The sequence below is a fragment of the Chrysochloris asiatica genome, unplaced genomic scaffold (genome assembly GCF_000296735.1).
Source record: "Chrysochloris asiatica unplaced genomic scaffold, ChrAsi1.0 scaffold00374, whole genome shotgun sequence".
Taxonomy (NCBI): domain Eukaryota; kingdom Metazoa; phylum Chordata; class Mammalia; order Afrosoricida; family Chrysochloridae; genus Chrysochloris; species Chrysochloris asiatica.
In genome coordinates this window covers 1,726,940-1,750,625 of record NW_006408892.1, presented here as the reverse complement: position 1 = coordinate 1,750,625, position 23,686 = coordinate 1,726,940, and the positions used below count along the sequence as shown (strand labels likewise).

General features: G+C 53.4%; 1 protein-coding gene across 2 annotated transcripts; it reads right to left on the bottom strand.

Moving 5' to 3' along the window:
* Nucleotides 1-208: 208 nt before the first annotated feature.
* UPF1 (UPF1 regulator of nonsense transcripts homolog (yeast)) lies at nucleotides 209-23,100 on the bottom strand. Of its 2 annotated transcripts, none has more exons than XM_006876313.1 (24): nucleotides 22,752-23,064; nucleotides 12,848-12,990; nucleotides 11,556-11,645; nucleotides 9,573-9,740; nucleotides 9,177-9,357; nucleotides 7,918-8,079; nucleotides 7,352-7,469; nucleotides 7,112-7,210; nucleotides 6,610-6,718; nucleotides 6,363-6,522; nucleotides 6,168-6,286; nucleotides 5,783-5,947; nucleotides 5,588-5,702; nucleotides 4,897-5,040; nucleotides 4,506-4,719; nucleotides 4,284-4,401; nucleotides 3,904-4,060; nucleotides 3,322-3,464; nucleotides 2,579-2,753; nucleotides 2,413-2,494; nucleotides 1,335-1,496; nucleotides 1,036-1,253; nucleotides 802-924; nucleotides 209-591 (listed from the first exon to the last, which is right to left on the bottom strand). In XM_006876313.1, exons 1-23 carry the CDS (start codon nucleotides 22,974-22,976, stop codon nucleotides 805-807), a joined length of 3,387 nt encoding a protein of 1,128 aa, XP_006876375.1. In that variant the 5' UTR covers nucleotides 22,977-23,064; the 3' UTR covers nucleotides 209-591; nucleotides 802-804. The 2 variants fall into 2 exon arrangements, with proteins under 2 accessions (XP_006876375.1, XP_006876376.1); XM_006876314.1 differs by having other exon boundaries at nucleotides 491-591; nucleotides 7,385-7,469; nucleotides 22,752-23,100.
* Between the last annotated feature and the right edge of the window lie 586 nt (nucleotides 23,101-23,686).

Genomic DNA, 23,686 nt, shown 5'->3' with positions numbered 1-23,686 from the left:
TCTTGCATCTCCCAGGTCCACCGCTAAGATTTTGGAGAGAAACTTAGGAAAAAGTGTAGCTTTCAGTACTCCTTTAAAAGAATCTTAAAAAAAAAAAAAAAAAAAAAGAACAAAACAAAACAAAAAATCCCAAACACCATTATTTTCTTCAAATGAAACCCTTTCAGAACATGGGCAGCGGCAGATGGCAGGGCTCACTGTGCCCTCCCAAGGAGCCTGCTCTGCACGAAGTGTGGAGTTTCTCCTGCTAAAACGTAGTCCCCTTTCGACAGAAGAAAATAAAAGAATGAACAGAGGAAAGGGCTACTCTGAGCTGAAGGTCTTCCTCCCGCCCGCCCGCTGGCAGACCCGTGTGGACGCAGGAGCCCGGCCTGGGGCTGGGCCGCTGGGCGGGCACGTTCGCACTCTCTGTCTCCTCGCCGTGGGCCGGCAGTGGCGCTCGGCCTCGCTGCTCCTCTCCCCTCTCCTGTTGCTCACAGTGGTGCTTCAGTTTTAGCAGTGGAAAACAGGTATCCATTTAGTTTTATTTTTTATTACCCAGAATAAGATGCTGATGCACTAAGCCACGTCGCTTAGCTCTTCCGCTGCCGCCTGTGGGGGAGGGCAAGAGTATGAGGACAACTGGGGCAGACACCGGGTTCCCAGAGAAGGCGAATGGACAGTTATCAGTGCCCAAACTTCCATGATGCCCAGGAAGCAACCTCCCATCTGGAGCCCTGTGGAGTATGGGGAGGGCAGGGATCTCCAGCCCCCTGAGGGTCCCTCTGCACACCACTTCTCATTCCCACCCCTAATGCTTGCCTTTTAATACTGGGACAGCCCGGGGACCCCGCCATGCTGGTAGGCCCGTTCTCCCTGGTACGTGGAGTCCTGTGACAGCGCCACGTCAATCTGGGACTTGAACTCGTCCCCAAGGTAACTGTCCTGGAAGATAAAGGGCGGGGGGGGGGAGGATGAGCCCCACCAACTCAGCGAGTCACAGGCAGACTGTTCCAAGCAATAGCCTCCCGCGCAGGCCTCATGGCCGGGCCCCACCTGGGATAGCTCGGGCTGGGAGAGGCCCGGCTGGCTCATCTGCGAGGGCTGGCTCATGGAGACATAGCCCTGTGTCAGCGCGCCCTGCGAGAAAGGCTGGGAGACCACATCCTGACTGGCCTGGCTGCTGGGGAGCGTTGCCTGGCTGGGCCCTGGGAGCCCAAAGCGGTTCTTCTGGCGTCCCCCACGGCCAGTCTTGCCTTTTGGAGTGCCTCGTCCTGGAAGAGAGCAGCAGGGTAAGTGGACAGGTGGAGTGCCCTGAGGACAGTATTGTGGGCTGGGGCTGACACGGTACTTACCTGTGGCTGGGCCATTGGCCTGCCCAAAGTAACCGGGTGGTGGCATGGGCGGCATGACCAGGTTGAAGGGGATGGGGATGTTCATGGCAGCCACATGGCTGGGGCCTGCGCTGATCATGCCGATCTGGTCATGAGTCTGGAAATACATGCTCGAGGGCCGACCTGGGTATGAAGGGCAGCGGGGTCAGGTGCCCACACTGCAGTCACACCAAGAAACCACAGCCATTCCATTCTCTGCCCTACAGCTGCAGGTTTTGTTCCTGCTCTGTCTGTGCTTCTCAAGTAAGTTAAAGCTGACTCAGGGAGCTCACCCAAATGCCAATCTGCCATCCTCTAGGTGATGACCCCAAGTGACCTCCACATTCCCACTTTACAAATGAGGAGGAGGAAGGAAATCCTTTCTTTGGCTTGTTTTACACTCGACACCACTCAACAAATGAAAGCAAGGAAAGCCTCAGCTCAGGGCGGGGGAAGTTTGCAGACTGCCCCTGCCCCCCACCCCTCCCATGACTGCACCACAGTCCCCCACAAGAGAAAGGCCCATCCTCGGAAGCTGTACCCTAACAGGAGCAGAGTCTACCGTTAGGTTCAGGGGAAAAGGAAGCAAAGACATGAACGAAAAAATGGTCCAAAGACAACAGGGTGGTACAGCCATGGGAAAGGCTCCTGGACCACATGGCTGCTGGGTGTGGAGGGGAGCAGCTCTGGGTGGCTAAGACGACATTCCAGTCTGGCCTAGTGACTAGGAGGGTCTCCCCGCAAAGTGAGCATGGAAATCAGAAGGGGAAGGGGGAAGTGTGTGTACCACACAGCAGGGCCCTCAGCCTCAATCCAGATACCACCAGGAGACCAGAACATGCCAAGCCAGCAGTATTGGTGACACCCTGGGTGAAGAGGTCACTGAAGACAGGATGTGATCCCAGGAAATACTGTTTAAACGTGTCACCCACCAATGGAGTAGATGCAGGATGTAGGACACAAGCAATCTCTAGGGGGCAGGTTCTGTTGACTCAAGGCTGAGGCCACCCAGGAGAGGTGGGGGGGGGGGCCCGGGCCAGAGAGGTCCCTGTGAACTCACTCTGGCTACTTCGGTCATAGACTGATCCTGGGATGATAGCCTCACGGGCGTCGTACATGGCGGTGGTCATGAAACGGGCACCCTGCAGAGAGGGCACACCAGTGAGGAATTTGCCGCCCCCTAGAAAAGAGCCACCAAGGCCATCCCCGTTCCCCCTAGCACTCACCGGGTTGATAGTGTTGACCAGTTTGCGTGGCTTGCTGAACTGCATGAGACTCTCTCGCAGGTTGTTGAGGGGTCCCTCCACCAGCACCTTCTGTTCCTTGTAGTAGTTGAGCAGATGGTTCCACAATGGCTGCTTCGACAGGGCCTTCGGGTTGCCAACAATGATGACCCCATACCTGTAACGTGCCCAAGAGAGGACAGACTTAGGCCAGAGCAACGGAGTTTGCACCTTGGCCAGGTCCCACATACCATCTGGGATGACAATCATACTCAAAGGACAAAGTGATAGGATGCTGCAGGAGGAGCCAAGTGCCAACAACAACAGGACCCCTGTGCAGGAGACTCAGGAGGGCACATGTAGGCAGTTAGGAGGTACCCCCAGGCCTGCTCCCTGGTGGATACACCTATTCATGCTTGGGAGGGGCACCAAGGACACAGTCCCAGCGCAATCGTCTTAGGTCAGAGTATGTTCCCGAACCAAGTGACAGGTGGGATGGGAGGGAAATGGACCTTCCCCAGGAAGAATGCTATGATCTACCCGATCCAGGTCTCAGGAAAGAGCAGACGTGACAAGCACGTGCCACCACAGGGACCCCACACAGGGAAGGTGTGAAGGGGTTACTCCTCACCAGGAGCCAGATTCTTATGGTGCCTCAATCTGAGGGCTAATAACGGGGGCAGGAGGAGCTTCCAGACAAATGCTTAGGATGCCATGTCAGGGCACAGTCCCCTAACCCCAAGTACCTTGCTCTTGTTAGGGCCACATTGAGACGCCGGGGGTCATTGAGAAACCCAATGCCCTGGTGCTCATTGGCCCGCACACAGGAGAGGATGATGAAGTCCTTTTCCCGCCCCTGGAATGCGTCCACGCTGGCGATCTCCACCTCCTGAAAGGGAGCCTCCTCAGTCACGGGTGACACGGACTAGGTCCCAAAGAGCACCGTGCAGTCTACTCCCGCCCCACCCAGCATGGCAAGGACTCAGTTCTACCAGTGAACACCAACACAGCTCCTACGAGCAGAGAGTAGACCCTGGACAGACCAGTAAAGAAGCACCGACTCTACATTAGTTTTCCACACCAGCATCTGGACCTGGCCTCTGCTGAATCTCTGTCCTTTCAAATAGTCACTGGTCTCCCAGTTAATGAAAATGTACCTGCTCCCTACAGAAAAATGCCAGATTCTACCCCTCAGGGAAAGAGGCCACACCCTCCACTGGTGGTCACTGCATGGTAGCTTACCTTGGAGCCTACTCATTACCCCTACATCCATCCTAAAGCAGAGTCCCACCCACACCTTGGTGCTCGGGTGGCAGTAGTGAAGGTACCTGGTAGAGCTTGGTGTGCAGCGAGCCACTGAACTGCATGTACTGCACCAGGTAGGAGCGCTGGCCCTCATAGGGTGTGATGATGCCAATCTGGTCCGGCTTGGCGCCTGCCTTCAGTAGTTTTGTTGTGATTTTCTCCACGTTGGCAGCTTCCGTCCTAAGAAGTCACATGTTCATGGATTTGCCTCGTCAACCACCTCTCCCTCCAGAACTCAAGGGATCAGGCTGGCCACACGCTCACAAGCACCCACCTAATATAACCCAAACACTGAGAGCGTGAGCTGGGAATGCAAGGTGCTGAACCAGGATGAGGGTTAGCAGCCATCACACTGGAGCAAAGTCACAGGGCAGGGGTAGGGGATGGAGTGGGATCTCCTTACCTGTTCAGGTAAGAGGTGCCAGAGCTGGCAATCTCCTCCTGGCCTTGAGTCACATAGAAGAACATGGGCTTGTCAGGCTGAGGCCACTGGAAGTCGAAGCCCTTCTTCACACGATCCGCTGTCAGGGAAGCAAAGCCCTCAGAACCGCTCAGTGGTGTGCGACATATGCCTATGCTCTGACTGAGGAGACACAGTGCCCGAGAGCAGAGGGTGATCTGTTACCTGCAGTAACGCCGTTCTGCAGTGAGCCCTCATAGAAGATGTTGGAGGGGAAGGCACTGAGCGCGGGGTGCATCCGGTACTGCACCTGCAGGCGGATGGGCCGGATGCCCAGCACCACAAGCCGCTCAAACAGCGACTGTGACAGGCCAGCCTTTGCCGCCTTCTTGCACATCACCACAGGGCCCAGTTGGCAGTGGTCGCCCACGAGGATCAGCTGCCGGGGGAAGTGGGGTGAGTGGTTGGAGCCCTCCAAGTGCACAGAGTACTCCACAACCCTTGCTCTGCCCGGCACTACCAGCAACCCACACATTTCTGAACCAAAGCTCACGTTAAGAACTACAGAGCTGGCAGTTGTTTAATGGCCTTCTGCCACGCCACAAAAGCTACTTACTTGCTTGGCGCCAAGAACCACGGGTACCATGCACTCAGGCTCAGTGGCCTGTGTGCTCTCATCAATGAGGATGGAACGGAACTGCATCTTAGCCAGCCTTGGGTCGCCTGCGCCCACACATGTGCAACAGATGACATCTGCATTCTGGGCAAAGAAATGGGGAGGAGGCGTGTCTCACATTGCCCTCTGCAGGTGTCTTGACCTGCACTGTTTTCGGGTCCCATGAGGGCAGACAGCAATGCAGGGCTGGGAGCTGGACACTGGCCCTAAAGCTCCTAGGAGAGACCAACTACTTTGGTGGAGTCTCCCAGCAGGGGCTCCGGCTTTGGGTCTCATAGACCCAGTTCTATGAGACAGCTCTATGAGAAAATGTTCCAGAGCCACCTCCAGGCTCCTGAACTAGGTTCCTGAGGTCCTAGCAGCAAAAAGGCTGCCTTGAAAACCTCTTGCTCTAGGCAATAAAACATTCCCAATTGTATGAAGATGGAAATGTGGTGTGAAACAAAGCAGTCCTCTTCTCTGAACTGCACCAAATGTGCCACCAGGTACATTGTAGGAGAGTTAAATGTACAAAGGTCCTGGTTTCCCTTTCAAGGACTGTGCACACAAAGATTCTTGGGTCAAAAGGAAATTCCTACTCAAAACCCCAAACATGACCCAGGTCAGGAGGCAGCAATACTTGGGGACCCACCATGAGCAGCTCCCTCTCAGCAGTGCGCTTCAGGGCCCGGTACCGCTTCTCATCAGCTGATGATAGCTCCCCGGTCTCATCTTTGAGCTGCTGTAGCTTCTGAAGCTCTGGCATGCTAGAAATCACAGACCCGTGAGAGTTGAGGGTGGGTAGCCCCAATTCCATGGCCCCCTGGTCCCCTGAGACCCCACTAACCTGTCCATATTCCTAATCTGATTGTGGAGTGCCAGGAAGGACACTGGTGAGTCTATGGCCTCACGGCTCTTGGCACAGAGCCGCACCACCTTCAGCCCTGTCTGGTGGATCTTCTCCGTCAGCTGGTCCACGGCGATGTTGCTTGGGGCACACACCAGCACAGGCCTACAATACAGAGAATGATTTGGTCTCTGACCTGAGACACAATGTTCTCATCTGCAGAATTGGTGGCACAGTCCAGGGCCACTGAGACCAACAAGGCTGGGTGACCTGTGCCCAGCCTCTTCTCACCAGACCTACTCACAAGCAGCAACACTAGTAACTCCTGCCACACTAAAAATGCTCCCAGACCACCGTGAGGGCCCCGCCCATGACCTATACCTACCCATTGCCTTGCCGAGCCAAGTGGTAGACGATGGTGGCTGAGGTCACTGTCTTGCCAGTGCCCGGTGGCCCCTGGATCAGGCTCAGAGGCCTCTGCAGCACAGTCTTCACAGCATAGACCTTTAAACACACGGGTGTCAGGCAGGCGGCCACCCCATGGACTGAGGAGGATGGGCCTCACGTGGTGAGTACGGACCTGAGAGTGGTTGAGGTCAGGGAGCCCCTGGGCCGTGAAGCGCTTGGGCAGCTGGCACTTGATGATGACATCCTCCACCTCATGGCCCAGCAGCTTGTGGTAGATGTAGCCAGACACGGAGGTCTCGTCCACTGCAAACGTCTTCAGCGCACTCTGCATCCTGGGAGGGGAGCCCATGGTAAGCACACGTGGGGGTCAGGGGCCAGGGCCCAGGGAACCTACAGCCCTGAATGTGGCCAGGACTCACCTGTCAAACGAGGTGGACTTCCACACAAAGTCCACCTGGAAGTTGTGAGTCACCTCCACCGGGGCGCCCACACTACTCCGCAGCTCGATTGCAATCTCGTCACCGTAGTCTGCGTGCTGAGTTAAGGGGGCATCTTCGGAAAGTGGACTCTTGGTGCCTGAGTCTTGCTCCTTCCTCTATCCACCAAGGGACCAAGGTCATACTCAGGCACCCCAGCCCTAGGTCAATGTTCAGGAGGCCATAGCCCTACACTCGGGGCTCAAGGGCTCTGAAGTCCCATGTGCTCTTGAGGAGCTCGTCTGACAAACAAGGCCAACAAGAAAGGTTGGCTGCACACACCATCACTGCTGCTCCAGGCTCCCTAAGCCACAGATACTAGCCTAACACAAATACACCCTCACCCCCTGCCAAAGAGGGACATTCCCACTGGCAAAGAGACTTGGGCCATGGCTCCTCAGCCCTCTTGTCCAGACCACCCCAGCACTTCCAGCGTGAAGGATACTGTCAGGGACCTTGATGACATGGCCGATCCCTTTCCAAAGGGGCGCTAGATCCCCCTTGTAGCGGAGACAGATCTCATCGCCTTGCATGAGCCTCATGTCTTAAGAAAAAAGATAGCGAGAGATTAGCGCTTTCCCACCTGCCATGGCCCCACCCGAAAGGAAGGTGAAATTGAGGGGCACTTTACAAGGACAGGGGATTTATGCTACTATGGTCCAAATATTTTAAAACTTAAAATCACCTCTTAACCAAATTATGACTAAATCCTCATTACCAGAGTCAGTCTTGGGCAAAGTGAAGTAGGCGATTCTCTTCTTGTTAAGGCCCAGGTCCCACCTGACCGTGATGTTATCTTGAGTCTGAGCATATGGAAAACAAGACCCGAGTCAGCCCCACACAGACATGCTGTCACTCTTGGGCCAGTACCCACAGAGGCCCCGAGGGCACACTACAAATGCCGAGCTGAACGGCGGTGGGTGAGCGCACTGGCAGCTGGAACCCTGGGAGGACAGCAGTCAGCAGCCCAGGCACGCAGAAGGCCCCCTCCGTGGAGCTACCACAGTGGGCAGCGGGGAGTGGCCCTGGTGGAGAAGAGAAGGGAGGCGGGCAGTTAGGACAGGCTGGGCTCCCTGGGCCATATCCTGGAGACAGCATGTCGGCACAGAGCAGGCTCAGCAGAATGTGGCACCTCTGGGCCGACCCATCAACATGAAGGCAGATGTGCTCAGTCACCATTTTCCAAATCCACTAAGGGCCACCATCACCTGCAGAGGAACTGCCCCCACTGGAGCATGGTTCGCACCTCACCTGGGACTCCTTGAGTTTCTTGTCATAGTCGGCCTCAAGCTTGACCAGCGGCCCAAAGATGTTCTGGTACTGGTAGGCATCCTCATAGCGCAGTAGCACATGCTGCGGCTCCTCATCCACGCCCGGCTTCTCCAGGTCCTCCAGTGTGGCTGATGGGTTCTCCTGCATCAACAATACCGTATGTCCTCCTCTGCTTTCACTGTGCAGTGGAGAGGGGTCACCAGGGGCAAAACACTGGGAGTGTGCTAGCCCCCACCTTCAGTGCACAGTGTCTGGCATGTACACAGAACACATTCCCCCCAGTCACTATTCCAGCCCCAACAGGGCCATGAGGATGGGGGGAGCCTCGACTCTGAGGCCCAGGGACCCACCTGACGCACCTGTACTGCGCTTGAGGTCAGCACTCAGATTCCCTGCCCCTCCATGACAGTCCACCCAGGAGAGAGTAGACAGTTTTCGAAGTGATAGGCAAGCCACTAGCTGCTCTCTCCTCTCTCCCCCAGCGTTCTCTCCTAGTCAAGACCAGAACTCCTGGTGTGGCACTGTAGGATCAGCACTGGACTGCAAACCACAAGGTCTGCAGTTCCAATCCACCAGTTGCTCTTTGGAAACCCTATACAGGGTTGCCATGAGTCAGAAATGACTTGCCAGCACTTAACAGCACCAGTCCAGAGCAGGCCACAGTGTCTCTGCCGTGTCCACAACAGGGCTGAGAACTGGGCCACAAAAACAAAAGAAAAAGAAAAAAGGGGGGGGGAGGGGGACATTTTGGCTCACACTCCAAGTGAATATAAATTCACATATGAGATTTCCAATTAAACTGGTACCTAATTAAAAGTTCTAGGCTAGCTATTAAACTTCTTTCTTTTTGTAGCCGGACTCGGTGTGATGCATGGCCTCTGGCCTGGGTGTCCTCCTCACTTCCTTCCATGCCAACCTCCCTATAGGGCTGAGTATCTTTGGGGCCGCTGCCATCCTTGCTCAATGGACTGTCTTGAGTGGAATGCCTTGTCTGTAGGACAGTGCCCTCAGCCTTTCCTCGCCCCTCCTCCTGCTCAAGGCCCACTCTCACCCACCACAGTAAAAACCCCAGTATACCCCAGCCCTTCTTTACTAAAAGACAGCTGTTCCCTCCTTCCAGCAATGCTTCCTTGAAGGACTCGGTGCCACTTGGTACCACGGGACTTCACCTTCAGAAGGGTCCCTGGCCGAGTCCCACCCCCTGGCTCACTCCTCCTCCCAGATGTCACGCAGCTTGCCTTCCAGAGTTCCTCCAACTTGTTGATCTGCTGCGCAGTGATCTGCCGAGCCCGCAGCTGCTCCTGCTCTGAGGGGATCTTCACCAGCCAAGACAGGAAGCAGCGGTCCTGGATCAGTGGCTGCCATTGTGAGCTGTCCCAGTTGATGTCCTTCAGGCTGCTTTGGCTGGCACACGGCTGCCTGCATGGGCCCCGGGAGCAACAGTCATTGGGTGTGGGCAGTCGGCACCCGCCTCTCCCCAAGCAGTGTTTCCCTATTTAGGATCCCCCATCACCTCCAAGCCGACACATGTGTGTTTCCTATCCCCATGCACTGAGCTCTGAGGCCGAGTTCAGCTCACTCCATTTTCCCAGAGTGACTGGCACGTGCCTACCAGCCAAGACAGCAGCCCGCACCTGCACAGCAGCACCACGACTGAATCAGCTTTAGCGGGGATGAAGCCCAATAGGAAGACGTTGCGGCAGCCGCAGTTGTAGCATTCCAGCACCGTCTCGCCCAGTGGCCCATCCTTGTGCAGCGTCACCTCCTTGCACTTCGCCCTCACAAGATGGTTGACAATGTGGCTGCAGCCAAGATGACACGTGGTCACACTTCCAGCACACACACACCCCCATCTGACTTGACACCGCATCCAGTCTCTAGGGCTTATGGCCCCTTAGCAGAACTGGTCATTCTCATCTGGTGTCTCTGGAGACGGATGGATCCCGCCAAGAGCAAACAGACCCAAATGTAACCTACTAAGGACTCTCCGACATTTCCCACAGTTCTCTCGTTCCCACTGGTCTGTGTCAAACATCACTGAGGCCGAGACCACACAGTGAGACCCTTCTCCCAGAGGTGGCCACCTCTGGGTCTCCTGTGGGCAAGACACTCGATGATCACCCCCACCAGAAACTCCAGGAGAGGAACACCACAAGGAGCTGGTCAGTTCCTTCTTCCAAGACTATACTCACCTAAACCACAGCCTTGGCTCACTGGACTCTCTCCTGCTGCAACCAGCCTCCTTGGGGACCCATAATGAGCTTCTCCAATGGGAGGAGATGGGCACTAGGTCTTGGGACCACCCTGGCATGTCTGTCAGACACTCAGAGTGCCTGAGGGCCTCTCCCTTCACCTTTACAAACCCTACTCCAAGCCTGAGCTCAGGGACCACGAGACCCTCTCCAAGCTCCTGGGTCACAATCCCCCAAGGTCTTCCTTGCACCTACTTCTCTGGTTGCCCCCAGTTCCCTGACAGTCCACGGCCATGCACAGTGCCCTTGAGCTGGTGGATGAGCCAGTGTGCTCTCGTGGGCCCTTCACTTAGTGCCCTTTTCTTGGTAGGAAGTGGAAGGCGTCAGCTCTGAGTTTTATTTGCTTTTACTACTGGATGGGAAGGAGCTCTGGTAGCATAGTGGTTACGAATCGGGCTGCTAACCTTAAGGTCAGCGGTTCGAAACTACCAGCTGCACCGCGGGAGAAAGATGAGGCTTTCTACTCCCATAAAGATTTACACCCAGGGTCGCTATGGGTCGGAACCGACTCGATGGCACATAACAACAACAACAACTGGATGGGAACATATGCAGACAGAGCTACACCTCAATCACCCAAAACATTCTGAAGAAGGGGTGCAAAAGTGCCTTCAAGGCCCTGAAAACACTCTTCTCCCCCAGCCCCTGAGAGCCAGGCAGCTCGCTTCCTTACTGAGAACACCACACTGTGCCACTACCCTGAGCCACATATCACTGTGGCCATTTCCCTATGCGGTATAACCGAGAGCTCTGACTACTGGCTTTGGCCCACTCTCCTTTGCCCAAAGAGAACCTCAGAGAAGCAGCCCATCCCAATCCACAGGTTCTGTGGGGGAAGACTCACCTACTGCTCAGAGCACAACGTATGAACTCTCATGGCAAACAAATGGCCAGTCCCCTTAACACCACTGACCAGCCCAGGGAAACACCATTCAGCCCCACAACCTGGAGCCTGATAAAAATGTCCTCCATGGGATTTAGAAACGAAATACAATAGGATGAGTGTAAAGCTGATGTTCTCCCATGTAAGCCTCACAATAAAAACTTTAAAATGCCCTCTATGGCAATGACACTGGCTTCACCGTAATACAGAGGAACAGGCATGCCAGTTCAAAGCGCCGAAAAAAATTAAAACTGGAATGGAGAGTGAAACCAACCCTCCTCGCATAATAAAAAGAGCCACAGATAATAAATCTAGTTTGGTAAATTCATCAAGATATTCACCCCCCATCTGGTTCAAGTTAAGCCAGTCACCAAGGAATGAGTTTGCTGACTAGATTCGGACTGTGGTCCAATCTGACGTTTCTCTAATGGACCTGCAGACCACACACTGTGATTACAGAGCCGGGTGGTGCTGGCACCAACCTGCCGGAGGTGTTCCCACGACCGTTGCAGAACCACTTCTTGCTGGTGTTGCAGTAGACCACGCAGGCGGGGTCGTGAATCCCACAGTAACTAAGAAGGCAAAAGAAGCAGTCAGAGTTGGGCACCCTCTGGTTCCAATTTGGTAGGATGTAAAATTCTTTCCTTTTACAACATTTTTAAGTTTTTCATTAAACACATACTCAAATTCAACCATCCCAGTAACAAAATCAAATGCATGAAACACACATGCTCCCCAAACCCTGAAAAGGCAGGTGCCAATGAGGACACCGCTCAGCAGCAAAGTGTTCCTAGGGCAGGACTTAGGCTATTTGACCACCTCCGTTCTCACTTAGTTTCTTGAAATGTGACTTTGCAGAGACAGTCCCAGTCCTGCTGCCCTAACAAAAACTATGAGCTGTAAAGACAGAGGAGGGCACTGTGCTCTTGAGAGTGGGCAGGCCCTGCCCTGGGACAGAGATGGGAGAGGGTGGCCTTTGGGAAGAGCCCACCCCCTGTGTATCTAGTGTTTCTGAAAACCAATCCCTTGTTGCAGACACAGAGGAGCTGGAGGTAAGGTCAAAGGTGGGGCAGGAACCCACCTCTAGCGCTTTCTAAGGGATGGCTGGGAGGGCCTGGAACAGAGACTCCACCTCTGTGTTTTCACCAGGAGGAGCCCAAGGGCACTGTGTACATAGCAAGACAGACTTGGACAGGAAACGGGCTCACAGTGAATGTGACCAACAGGCCGGACCAGAGTACGAGCTTCCTCACATGGCCTGCTCTGTCTGGGTGCTGGAGGGTGGGGGCTGCAGTACAGCGCCAGGATCCCCCAGGCCCAGAGTGGAGGCTAGAGATGCCTGGAGCCAGGCCCAGTCTCCATACCTTCCTCTGGGTATTAACAAGACCCACCCACATAGGAGGATGGGACCCACTCGCTGTGGATTCCAAAGGCAGGTCTAACCACTGACTACATTAGCTTTTCTGGAACCATGACCATCAGGGTGGTGGCTACAGTAGGCCAGCTGCGCTGGGATGCGCTGCACTGCCTCCTGACACCCCCAGGTTTAACAAGAGAGCCCAGGAAGGTGGGAGTCTCACCTGCTGGGTGACTGGAGGCACCCAGGGAACATGAACCCATTTTCTACCCAGTAACAGGACCTTGTGTGCACCACAGGCCCAGGTGCCTCTTCACCCCCATGTCCCATCTGCAGTCCATCTCAGTATGTGGAACTGACGGGAGCCAAACAGCTGGCCACAGGCAAGGCCCACCCAGGGCAGGATGGCTGGCTCACCTGCAGGCGTGAACTGGGAGGTCCTTGGTATAGTAGGTATCCTCCTCGTCCTCTTCAAAGTTCAGCTCAGCCAACAGCTGGCTGGTCTTGGCCACACTGTCATCAACGGCCCCATTCTGCAGGATGCCCTCAGGCCCGCCAACCTACAGAACAAGGCAGTGTCACTAGGCTAGGATGTGCACCTCAACTTGCTGGCATATAGCCTCCCCCAAACCAGCATGAGACTCTGGGGAGCTCAGGTAGCCCCCTGCCTGGAGCCCACAGCTGGTTTCCCCACTCCCTCCCAGCACTCCATCTTACCCTCTTGGGCTGTACATCACAGCCATGGCCAGGACACAGAGAACACTTCACTCTCACAACACACCCAGAATGTCCCACCTGAAGCCTTGGGGAAACATGTTGTTGTTGTTAGGTGCCATCAAGTCGGTAATGACCCATAGTGACCTTATGCACAGCAGAACGAAACACTGCCCGATTCTGGGCCAACCTCACTACTGTTGCCCCACTTGAGCCCATTGATGCTGCCACAGTGCCAATCCATCTCGGTGGAGGTCTTCCTCTTTTTCTGTGACCCTCCACCTTACCAAACATGATGTCCTTCACCAGTGACTGGTCCATCCTGACCATATGTCTGAAGTAAGAGAGACGACGTTTGGCCATCCTGACCTCCAAGGAGGCTCTGGTTGCACTTCTGGCACCTGCCTATTGTGGCCTGACTCCTGCCCCAGCGTTCAGGTCATTTTAACACACGTATGCAGGTAAGCTATGAGAAGAATGCTTGCCATGTTTAGCTGTCAGGACAGCTGCTACAAACCTCTGCTGACCATGCTGCCTAACAGTTCGGTGAGCACATTTTAAGTTTACACACTATCTCCTCAATGTTACTTCCTGACTCACAAAATCTGGAACATTTCCCATCAGACCATTTGTTAAGCAATGATTGCCAACTAAAAGGATCCCTACACTCCTCCTCAAGTGGTGTGAGCTCACCTGTAAGAAAGTGCCCTTGGTGACACTGTACCGTCATACTCCTGAAACATCATAGCAGACATGGAGATGACAACAGACCTGCGCCTGTCAGCCTGACCATGTGGCTGACTTCCTGGGAGCCCTGCCTCGGCCCCATGCACCCAACTGGACTCACCAAGAAGAGAGAAAACACTAATCCGCACACACTCTCATGTGTATTTTCTCTCACATGCGCACACATGCATGACGCAATGCCACACAGTCGTAGTTTCCACCCTTTTGTTTTAAGACAAACAGTAATTTAGAAATCCATCTGACCTTAGGAACTGTAATTAAATGAGCTATAAGGAAATACATGGGATCGTGCCTGCCACAGAGAAGGCCTTCAGTGTGTCAGTGACATGGTGTCAGGTGGAGGAGGGTCGGAGGGTCCCTGTCAGTGTCCCAGTCCCCTGCAGAGGTTGGGGGGGGCTGACTCCCACTGGCACCCATAAGCTCCCAGGCAGCCCTGTCTCTGCTCCCCATGCCCACATTGTTAAGGCAAGTGCTAGGAGGCTCCCACACCCTGTGCAAGTATCCCAAGTATGGGCCAGGCTCTGACCCGCAACAGCACTCAGCCCTCCTTGCACCCAAGGCAGGTCCCTGAAGCCTCATGGGCTGGGACAGACATACCTTCAGTCTGCCATTTCACACCAGACTCACCTAAACCTTGTAAGCACCAATCCCACCGAGGCTCTGGTGCCTTCTGTACTCACTGCTTTCCCTCTCACCTTGAGTTGGGGGGTGGGGAGCAATGCCTTCAGCCAGAGCTCTCTGCCCACACACTTCTCCCCTGGAAATGCTGAGACAAGATGTGAGCTGACTCATCATCAGTTCTTTATCCCGAAGTTCATATAAAATGAGTATGACCCCTGAACTGTCCTGAGATAATCGTTAAACCTTAAACAAAAATATCCCCCAAGTCATCTTAAAACAGAATGATAAATCCAAATGGAGCCCATGGAGTCAATTCCTCACTCATTAGCAACACTATAGGACACAGCAGAATGTTCCTAGGGTTTCCGAGACTGTAAACTTAGTGTAGACACAAGATGATTTCATTTTTCTCATGCAGAGCAGCTGGTAGGTTTGAACTGCCAACCTTGCTGCGGTTGGCAGCCTATCATTTAACCCAGGACACCACCAGGAGTCCTTAAACAAACATTAGTTTAGCTTATGTGGCACTGTAAGATAAGCACTGGACCACAAAGTCAGTTTGAACTACAAGGTCAGTGGTTCAAACTCAGTGGTTGCTCCTTAGAAACCCTATACAGAGTCACTATGAGTTGTACAGACTCGATGGTACTTAATAATAACAGTAAAAAGTCTGCCTTGAACATTACCTATATGAGCTCAAATTAACAACAACTCCATAGATGGAACCAACCTTAGTAGGCAGTGAGTATAGGAATGGGGGAGGAACAACTTGGAAAAGGAGGAGGGGAAGAGTCGTAGGACTTTAAGAAAAATGTAATTACTGTCATTGAATTATACCTGGAGACACTGTTGAATATATTGAGCTGTGCATATTATCAAAGAGCAAAATAAAATTTAGAAGGAAAAACAAAAAACGGAGCGTGAGACAGAAAAGGTCTGACCTCAGGGGAGGTGCCTAACGGGAGAGCACATGGCCTAACCATCACAGGAGGGATCAATGACCAGGGTGGAGCAGCTGGAGGCCCTTGGTCCACAACTCCCCCTCACCCAGGGCCTTGAAACACCTCAAATCTACCGAAGATTAGCATCTAGCACCTAGATCCACAGCCACAAAGTGCCCCCTCTGCCTGTATCCTGCACATGCAGGTGCACACATGCCTGCATACATGTCCTCATGTGCACAAAGGCTCCCCCCTCCTCTTCCTGAGCCACTTGAGTGCTGTAACCCAGGACAAGGTCCCCCTCACAAGCACACATAGGAAATGTGCTGGGGGAACCACCACTGCTACGGACTTCATGTAAGCACACTGCCCCAGCTACCCTAACATTCATTACAAATTTCTCACCCAAGACCCAATAAATGATCATACAGGATCTATGATGCCTTTTGTCTCCTGTAACAACATGTCTGACCCATGCAAAGCCACAGCCGTCAGCTGCCACAATGAGCCTGGACCCTGCCAACTCCAGGGACCCCATCAAACATGCTTTAAAGAGGATAGCTTCTCCTGAGAGGACTTGGGTGTCCAGAGGCAGCCCCCTCTCCTTCCTCCCACCCCCCACCCCCAGCCAACTTGTAAAGAACACTGTCCCAAACAGTGTGAGCCACATATAATACTGCAGGCTCCCAACTGGTGGGGATGACAGCAACTACTTCAATGACCGCCCCCACCCCACCCCGCTTCATTGAGCCAGCACCATCCTCCATGAAGGGGCTCTTCCCACAGGCCCTCTCCTTCCATTTTTGACATCTCTCTGGCCCCATGGGTCCCACCACAACTTGTCTCGACACATAGTATCCCATGCAAGGTCCACTGCCCTCAAATCTACCCCTGAGATATGCTGTCCCTGATCTGGGCTCAGGACAATAGCCAGGGGACAGTGATGACATGCTGCTGGGGCCCATATGGGGCCAAAACTTTTCTGAGGAATAAAGTACTCTGACTGTGAAGAGAACACAGAAGCTCTGTGTCAGGTGATAACAAAAATCCACACCGAGCTGTTCTCTGAGATCAAAGGGCTGAGCCTCCGCCGCATGCAGCCTGCCCCCAGAAGAGATGACCAAGACTCATTTGAAAGCACCGCAGCTAGAAAGAAGAGAGGAAGAAGAGGAAGCCCTTTACAGGGAGGAGTGTGGGGCTCGTCAACTTCATGTAGGCTAAAAAACATGTAACAATCCCAGGTGTGTGCACACTGTGGATTCATGCACTTGGGGGGTGGGGAGGTGTTGTTCTGATACTGATGGAGGACAAGCAAAACTGCCTGACTAGACCCTCTGCCCAAAACCGGTACAGCTACTCTAGCTAGCACAGCCCAGTGACCCCACAGCATCCACGGGGCCTGGCAAGTCACAGGAGACACTACAGACCTATGGATTCAGATTGCAGGAGTCCACAGGGATTGTGCTCACACAAGCCACCAGCTCACATAAAGGAAGTCTAAGACCTTCTTGATAACCTGTTCCCCACCACCCACTAGCAATGGCGTCCCAGTGACACCCACAAATGACCCCTTCATGTGCAGAGTGGGAATCCACTGCCCAGGCTGACAAAGGCCCTCCCCGCCCCCCCGCTGGCACTGTTCTGGCAAGCCTGTGGGGGGCTACTACCCATGGCTCTACCCTGTCCTCCTCACCCTGAGCAGGTGGGACTGCAGGGCTCAAGTCTGATGAGAACCATGTCAAGAAGCCCCTGGAGACCAGCACATACTGGAGGAGGAGGGGCTGGGTGCTTCATATGTGCGCCATACCCACTGGGTGCCCTCTGCCAGAGCACCTCTCTTTGCTGCCCTATGTCCCCTGCTCCTCCAGGTCAGTCCCCTCTGGTGTCATACACTCCAGTAGCTGCCACTCCTCCAAGACACTGATCTTCAATCAGGCTTTCTAAGCCAAGCCAAGCCACTGCGGCACCCCCAATCCTCCTTTGCCTAAGTGCTAAACAATATGAGAATACCACATCCAGGTGTTCCTGTGGCTCCTCTCCATCCTTACTGATCCTCAGGGGTCCTCATCACACCCAAACAAGGCAGCTGGTCAAGGACCCACAGAGGAAGCTGCCCAGATGCCTTCCCCCAGGCACAGTAAGCTGAAGGTGGGGCATTAGGGCCAGGCTCCCAGTTTTGTACGGCATGGAGCACACCTGGATGGGCCCTACAGTCTTGCAGAGCACACAAGGACAGGCTTGAAAGGTTCCAGAGAGAGCACCTGTGGACAAAGCTCCTGTCTAAGGGCCTGCCACGTGAGGGGGGAGAACACGTTTCCAGAATGAAGGTGGTCTACTGAGGTCTGATGTTTCAGCAACTTCCACCAGCTACACCGTCTGTGATAAAACGACCCCAGTATACTAGATTGACGCTATGAACTGAGGAGTGAGTGAGTGATCCCATCAATACAGTACAGCAACAGAAGGCAAGTAAGACCCAGGGAAACACTCAGTAGCTGGAGGAAAAAACTGCACAGAACCAATACCAAGATAATACAACATAACACATAGAGATGTGGACTCAAGAGCTACAGAAAATCTCTCTCTTTGGATTGGCTGGACCACGAGTGAAGTTTATTTTCTTGATAGTAGTGTTAACTTCTTCTCTCACCATACAGAATCTGGGTGAAATGACAGTAAGTAGAAAGCATTCCCAATCATTCTCTGTCACCTTCCTGGAGCAGTCACACTCCTTAGCGTCAGGCATCTCAGAGGGTCCGCACCTGCTCACTATTGAGTCCTAACAGTTTGGAAACGACCCCAGGAACTTCAGTAAAGGGGCAAACATGCTGAGCAACCATACTTCCCAGAGGGACTACAAGGTTACCAGCATTTTGACTGTGATTTTCTCAAGGCACCCTTAAGTCACAGTTGGGCTGGGCGCTCAAAGTCAACATGGCAACTCCATACTCACCCAATAAGCTCACTGCTGTCAGAAGCTGGGCTGTGCCGAGCCCACTCCCAGTAGAGAGGCCGGGGCTCAGCCAGCAGAACATTCCAGCCCTGCACACACTCTGAGAAGGATCAGGATCGCAGCTCTGAAGACAGGGTAGCAACCTGCTATATCTCAGGGTGGATACAGATGGCGTTGCTTTTCCTAAGAGAAGCGACCCCTCTATTTAACAGTGGAACCCAAGCGTGTAACACCAATCAGGTAATATTGTGTAGGAGTAGGCCCCATGCCTACTCTGAGCAACAGAATAGATCAGGACACCCTGTCTCTCTGCAGCATCCACGCAGTCACCTGTACAGACAACTGCACTCCTACCTTAAGGTACGTCCCCACCCACAAACCTCTCCCAGCAGGCAGTCCATCCTTTCTCACCCACTTGGGTGTCCAGTCGCCATAAAGCAGTCATCAACACTGGGTTCCAGAGTCCACACTTGGACGTGTGCTCCCATGTCTCTCAAGTCAATACCTGGGCATGAGATTGCTGGGTCATCAGGCAGGTGCATGCCTAAGAAACTGCTTACCTGTCCCACCAGCAACCAACCACGGCATCTCCTGGTGGGTTTCCCTTAACAGTGGCACTTTAACTGGAACCCAATGAACTGCAGGTGTGATGGGTATACTTTTAGAAGTTGACACCCATGAAACCATCACCACAGACAGCGAATGCAACCGTCACTCCCAAGTCTCCCCCTGCTTGTCTCTCCCCACTCTCTTTTTGATAAATGGAATCACCAAGAATAGACTCATTTTTACCTGAGTACTTCTGCGCAGTGTGATCATTCTGACACAAGCCGCCTGTTCCTTTTTTTTTGCTGAGCAGTAGTCTAAAGAATTAAATTTTCATCATAATTGTCTTGTTTGCATGGTACACAACCACAGCAACCAACAATCATGAGGAAATGTCTGACCAGGTAGAAGAAAGGTTCTGTAACAGTGGTGATTATGCAAAGGCCTCTGAAATTACCTTTTAATTTCAATCTTCTGAGGGGGTGGGCCAGAAAAGGGTCAGATACCGAAAAAGAATCTTTTCAAGCCTTCTCCATTTTAATGACACTTGGCAGAGCACTGGCTGCACTTTTCATCCTAGAACCTTAGGGCTTTGATAAGTATCAGTTTCATTTTATAAACAAAAAAACGTGTGAACCAACTCAATCACCTCGGGCATCCTAGCTGGTGCATACCTATATTTTGAAACAAGAGGGAAAACAGGTAGGCAATTCCTCAACAGTTAAACACGGAGCTAGCTGCCACATGACCCAACAGTTTCACTTCTAGGAATTTCCCCACCAGAAATGAATACACATGTCCATACAAAGACACGCATGTCCATGGTAATACTATTCACAAGAGCCAAAAGGTGAAACAACCAGAAGTATCCATCAACAGATGAATGAATAAACGCTATGTGGTCCATCAATGCAATGGAATATTATTCAACCATAAAAACAAAGTGCTAATACATGTCACAACATGGATGAATCTTGACAGCACTATGCTCAAAGAAATAAACTAGACACAAAAGACTACACAGTGCTTGATTGCATTTACATAAAATGTCCAGAACTAACAAATTCATAGACAGGAAGTAGATTAGTAAGTGGCTGCTACTAGGAGTTGCAGGGAGGGAAATGTAAAATGACTGATGGGTACATCTTTTTGGAGAGAATACTATATTCTGAAACTGAATGTTACTGCTGTTGTTAAGTGCTATCAAGTCAGATCTGACTCATAGTGACCCAGTATAAGGTTTCCGAGAAATGGTCGGTGAACTTGAACCACCGACCTTGCGGTTCAGTGCATTATCCCACAGTGCCACACCAGGACTCCAATTATAATTGTACAATTAATTGTAGTTGCCATAACTCTGTGACTGCACTAAAAGTCAAGGAATGGTACTAAACTGTATACTTTCAATGGGTGAAATGTATGATACATGAATTCATATATTCACAGTGCAGGTAGGTAGTAGTGGAAGGTGGAATGAATGGCTTTTCAAGTCTTTCTGGAAGCCCCCATCACATACTGGGTTCCATCGCTAACACCTGAGTAGGGAAACCCTTCCCAAATGCTTCCCACAACCCACACCACCAACTGGCACAAGAACCAATCAACCTTTTACTTTCCAACTACATTCACAGACTTTTCTGCCCCCAAGTTCGAGTCCTTCTCTCATAGCCCAAATAGAAGTTACTCCCTTCCCTATAAGACAAACCAAGAGTTAGACTTCAGGTGGGCGGGGACACCTTTGCATGGAACTAAAAAGCCTTATGTCATCGGGGTTAATTAAATGCCACAAAGGACAAAAAAACTTTTCCTGTCAACCGAACTCCAGCGAGCTTGGCCACAGTGTTTACCTCTGGCAGAGCATTTTCATGTTCTTATATTGTACAGCTCAGTGCTCAGGTACAGGAAAAGAAATCGATTATTTCAAATGAAAGAGGACACGCCCCACAATTAATCACAAACAGAACTCTGAGAGCTTAAGGCCACCACAGGTTTGCTGTTTCATATCATATGGGCTCCATTTAAAAAGGGATTCATAATAAAATGACTGCCTTTCACAACCATCCAGGGTCACGGCCCATTGTTGGATATTAAGATCTTTATTTTTGGCCTCTTAAGCAAACGCACTGGACAGAAGGCACAACCCGCACTGCATGGCCTCCTCACACCTGAGTTTAGATTCGACGAGATCTGAAAATTAACCACTATTTAACTGGTGCCCCCATTTTACAGCTGCAGAAACTGAGACTCCTTCTCACTCCCCTCCAGGCAAGCTCTCCTTTCCCCTCCCCAGTACCTCAAATGTAAATAAGACCACAAAAATCGATCATCTCTGCATACCTGTTCTCCCCAATACCCCTTTCATCAAATCTTCTATTTTGAGGAATCTGGGGTTAGAATGAGTCAAATTATATTCTGCTGTTCCTGGATGCTTTAAGAAAGCCCAAGTGGGTGGTCTACCCACGGGAATGACTCACCAACTAGAATAGAAGGCCCCCTCCCTTGGGCTGAGGATTTGGTGACTCCCCAGCCCTGGCTGCTGCCCATCATCATCAAAGGAGCACCTGAGACAGGTGAGCCTTAAGCCTCTTCAGGGCTGTGAGAATCCAGGAGAGGAAAATGAAGGGAGGCTCCAGGCACAGGGTGGGTGCCAGTGAAAGGAAAGGATGGATCTGAAGATGCTTCGAAGACCCATCCGCCCCAGCTCCCAGGCTGAAGGCTCATGTCCAGGAAGTACCTGCAGCTGGTATTGCTCACAACCCAAACCCAAATTCAAAACACCACAGTGATCCTCACTAAACATTCACATCATTAAAAAGAGAAAAAAGTTTCCAACGGGGAAGGCCCACTTCAGTAAATCTCACAACACTACCCCACTGGAGAATAAAATTCGAACCCAACTTTTCCAGGGCAGGCCTGAGGAGTTACATAACAGGTCGGTTTCAGCAACTGGCAACGTGAAAAAGAAAAACAAAACTCAACCTGCCTCCTGAATAATCTGAACAGCAAGTCAGTGTAGGACTCAACCAAGATCAGAGGCAAAAATTCCCTTTTTGCTCTGAGATCCCCAACCCTCTGCCTGCCAGAGTCCAAGGCAAGGGAAATGTGAACCGGTGGTTGTAAATGAGGGTGTCCAGGTGGCAGTGGCCACAGGTGGGGGGAGGGTGGCTGAATGACCAGAGGGAAACTGGAGCAAGTCACCCGGGGCCTGGTCAGAAAGGAGAACCAAAGGCTGGTGGTTGGGAGCCTGGGGCAGGCCAGAGGGAATCCAAACCCCGAGAGGGACCCAGGGCAAGACCTGGACGCGAGGCAGCTCATCCCATCTGGCCACTGGAACTGATCACTAGGACCCATGGGGGACGGGAGAGCAGACAGGCTGTGGAGTCTGGATTCAGGGCAGATAGGAGAATCCACTATAGGTCATCCTTGACCTGCTCAAAGGGGGACCTTAGGCAGGAGAGAGAGAAGACCCCTCCCCCGACCCTATTAGTGGAGACTTGGGCAACACGGGGACCTGGGAGCAGGCCGCCCAGGATCCGTTCGGAGGGAAACCAAAGGCAGGCTGGTGAGGGAACCCCGGGCATATCCGAAAGGACCAGGGACAGGAGGTTCCTGGTCCGTTCAGAGGTGGGGGCGAAAGACGGGATGGTGGGGAAATCCCATCATGTTGGCAGGCCGGAGAGGGGCCCGAGGCCAGCAACCGTAGGTCCGTTCAGAGAGACCCCGAGTAACCTAGAAGTGTGGAGGTGGCAGTTCACTGGCGCCGAGAACGCCCGCTTCCGGCCCACCATGCGCTACTCACCTGGGCGTCGAGCTGTCCGGCCGCAGCGCCCGCGCAGCCCGGGCCTCCAGCGCCGCCTGTCCCAGGTCCTCCGGGACCGCCCGGGGGTGTCTGAGTCTGGCTGGGAAGGGTGAAATCGGTGAACTCGAACTCGGAGCCCTGAGTGTCAGCGCCCAACAGCTCGGCCTCCTCTGTGTCCAGAAAGGTGAGCGTCTGCGAACTGGGCCCATACGCCTCCACGCTCATGGCGCCGCTGGGGCCGCTGGCCTGGCCTGGCCGCTCCGCCCGCACTCTAGACCGCCGCCGCGCCGAAACCTAGGCCGCAGGCCTCAGGCACCTCTAACGCTGTGCCCCGGGCCGGACAGAACCAGCCGTCGCCGAAAGTCAAGCCAAGAGCCGCCGCCTTGCCGCTGCAGCCTCGCCCCGCGCTTGCCGCCCGGAGCCGTCGCCGTCGCCGCCGTCGCCGCCGCTCGAGCCCGGCAGGAACCGCCGCCGCTGCTACCGCCGCCGAGTGCGCGTGCGCGAGCCCGACGCAGGCGCAGGTGCGCGTGCGCGAGCCCGACGCAGGCGCAAGCGCGCGCGCCCCTTGTAGACGTCGTCAACCGCGCCCGACGCCCGGAACCGAGCGGGACGACGGGATGCTCACCGCGCACGCGCGAGGAGGCGGGTCTCCCAACTGCCGTCGCGGAGGCAGAGTTAGGATGTGGATCTGCCCCAACCGCTATTCAGTAGGGTCCCGGGAGTAGGCGGTGCGGGCCTGCAGATCTGGCTGCTGCAACGGGTCCCAGCGGGTAGGCACTGACCGAATGCCCTGCGTGGGTGGGCTCGAGACGTCCTCCAGACCAGAGTAAACTTCCGGGCCTCAGTGTTTCCATCTGTATAATGGGGCCCAACTGCATGGAAACGCCTAGCTCATAGTAAGTGTACATTGGCTCAGTGTACATTGGCTGAATACG

Bases quoted from the DNA above. Each gene is read 5' to 3' on its own strand.
- UPF1 (XM_006876313.1), bottom strand. From the start codon at position 22,976: ATGAGCGTGGAGGCGTATGGGCCCAGTTCGCAGACGCTCACCTTTCTG. The intron at 11,646-12,847 runs GTGAGCCAGCCA...TTGCCTTCTTAG, and splicing joins CTCCCAGTTCACGCCTGCAG to TTACTGTGGGATTCACGACC. The intron at 5,041-5,587 runs GTGGGTCCCCAA...TTCTTTGCCCAG, and splicing joins CTGAGAGGGAGCTGCTCATG to AATGCAGATGTCATCTGTTG.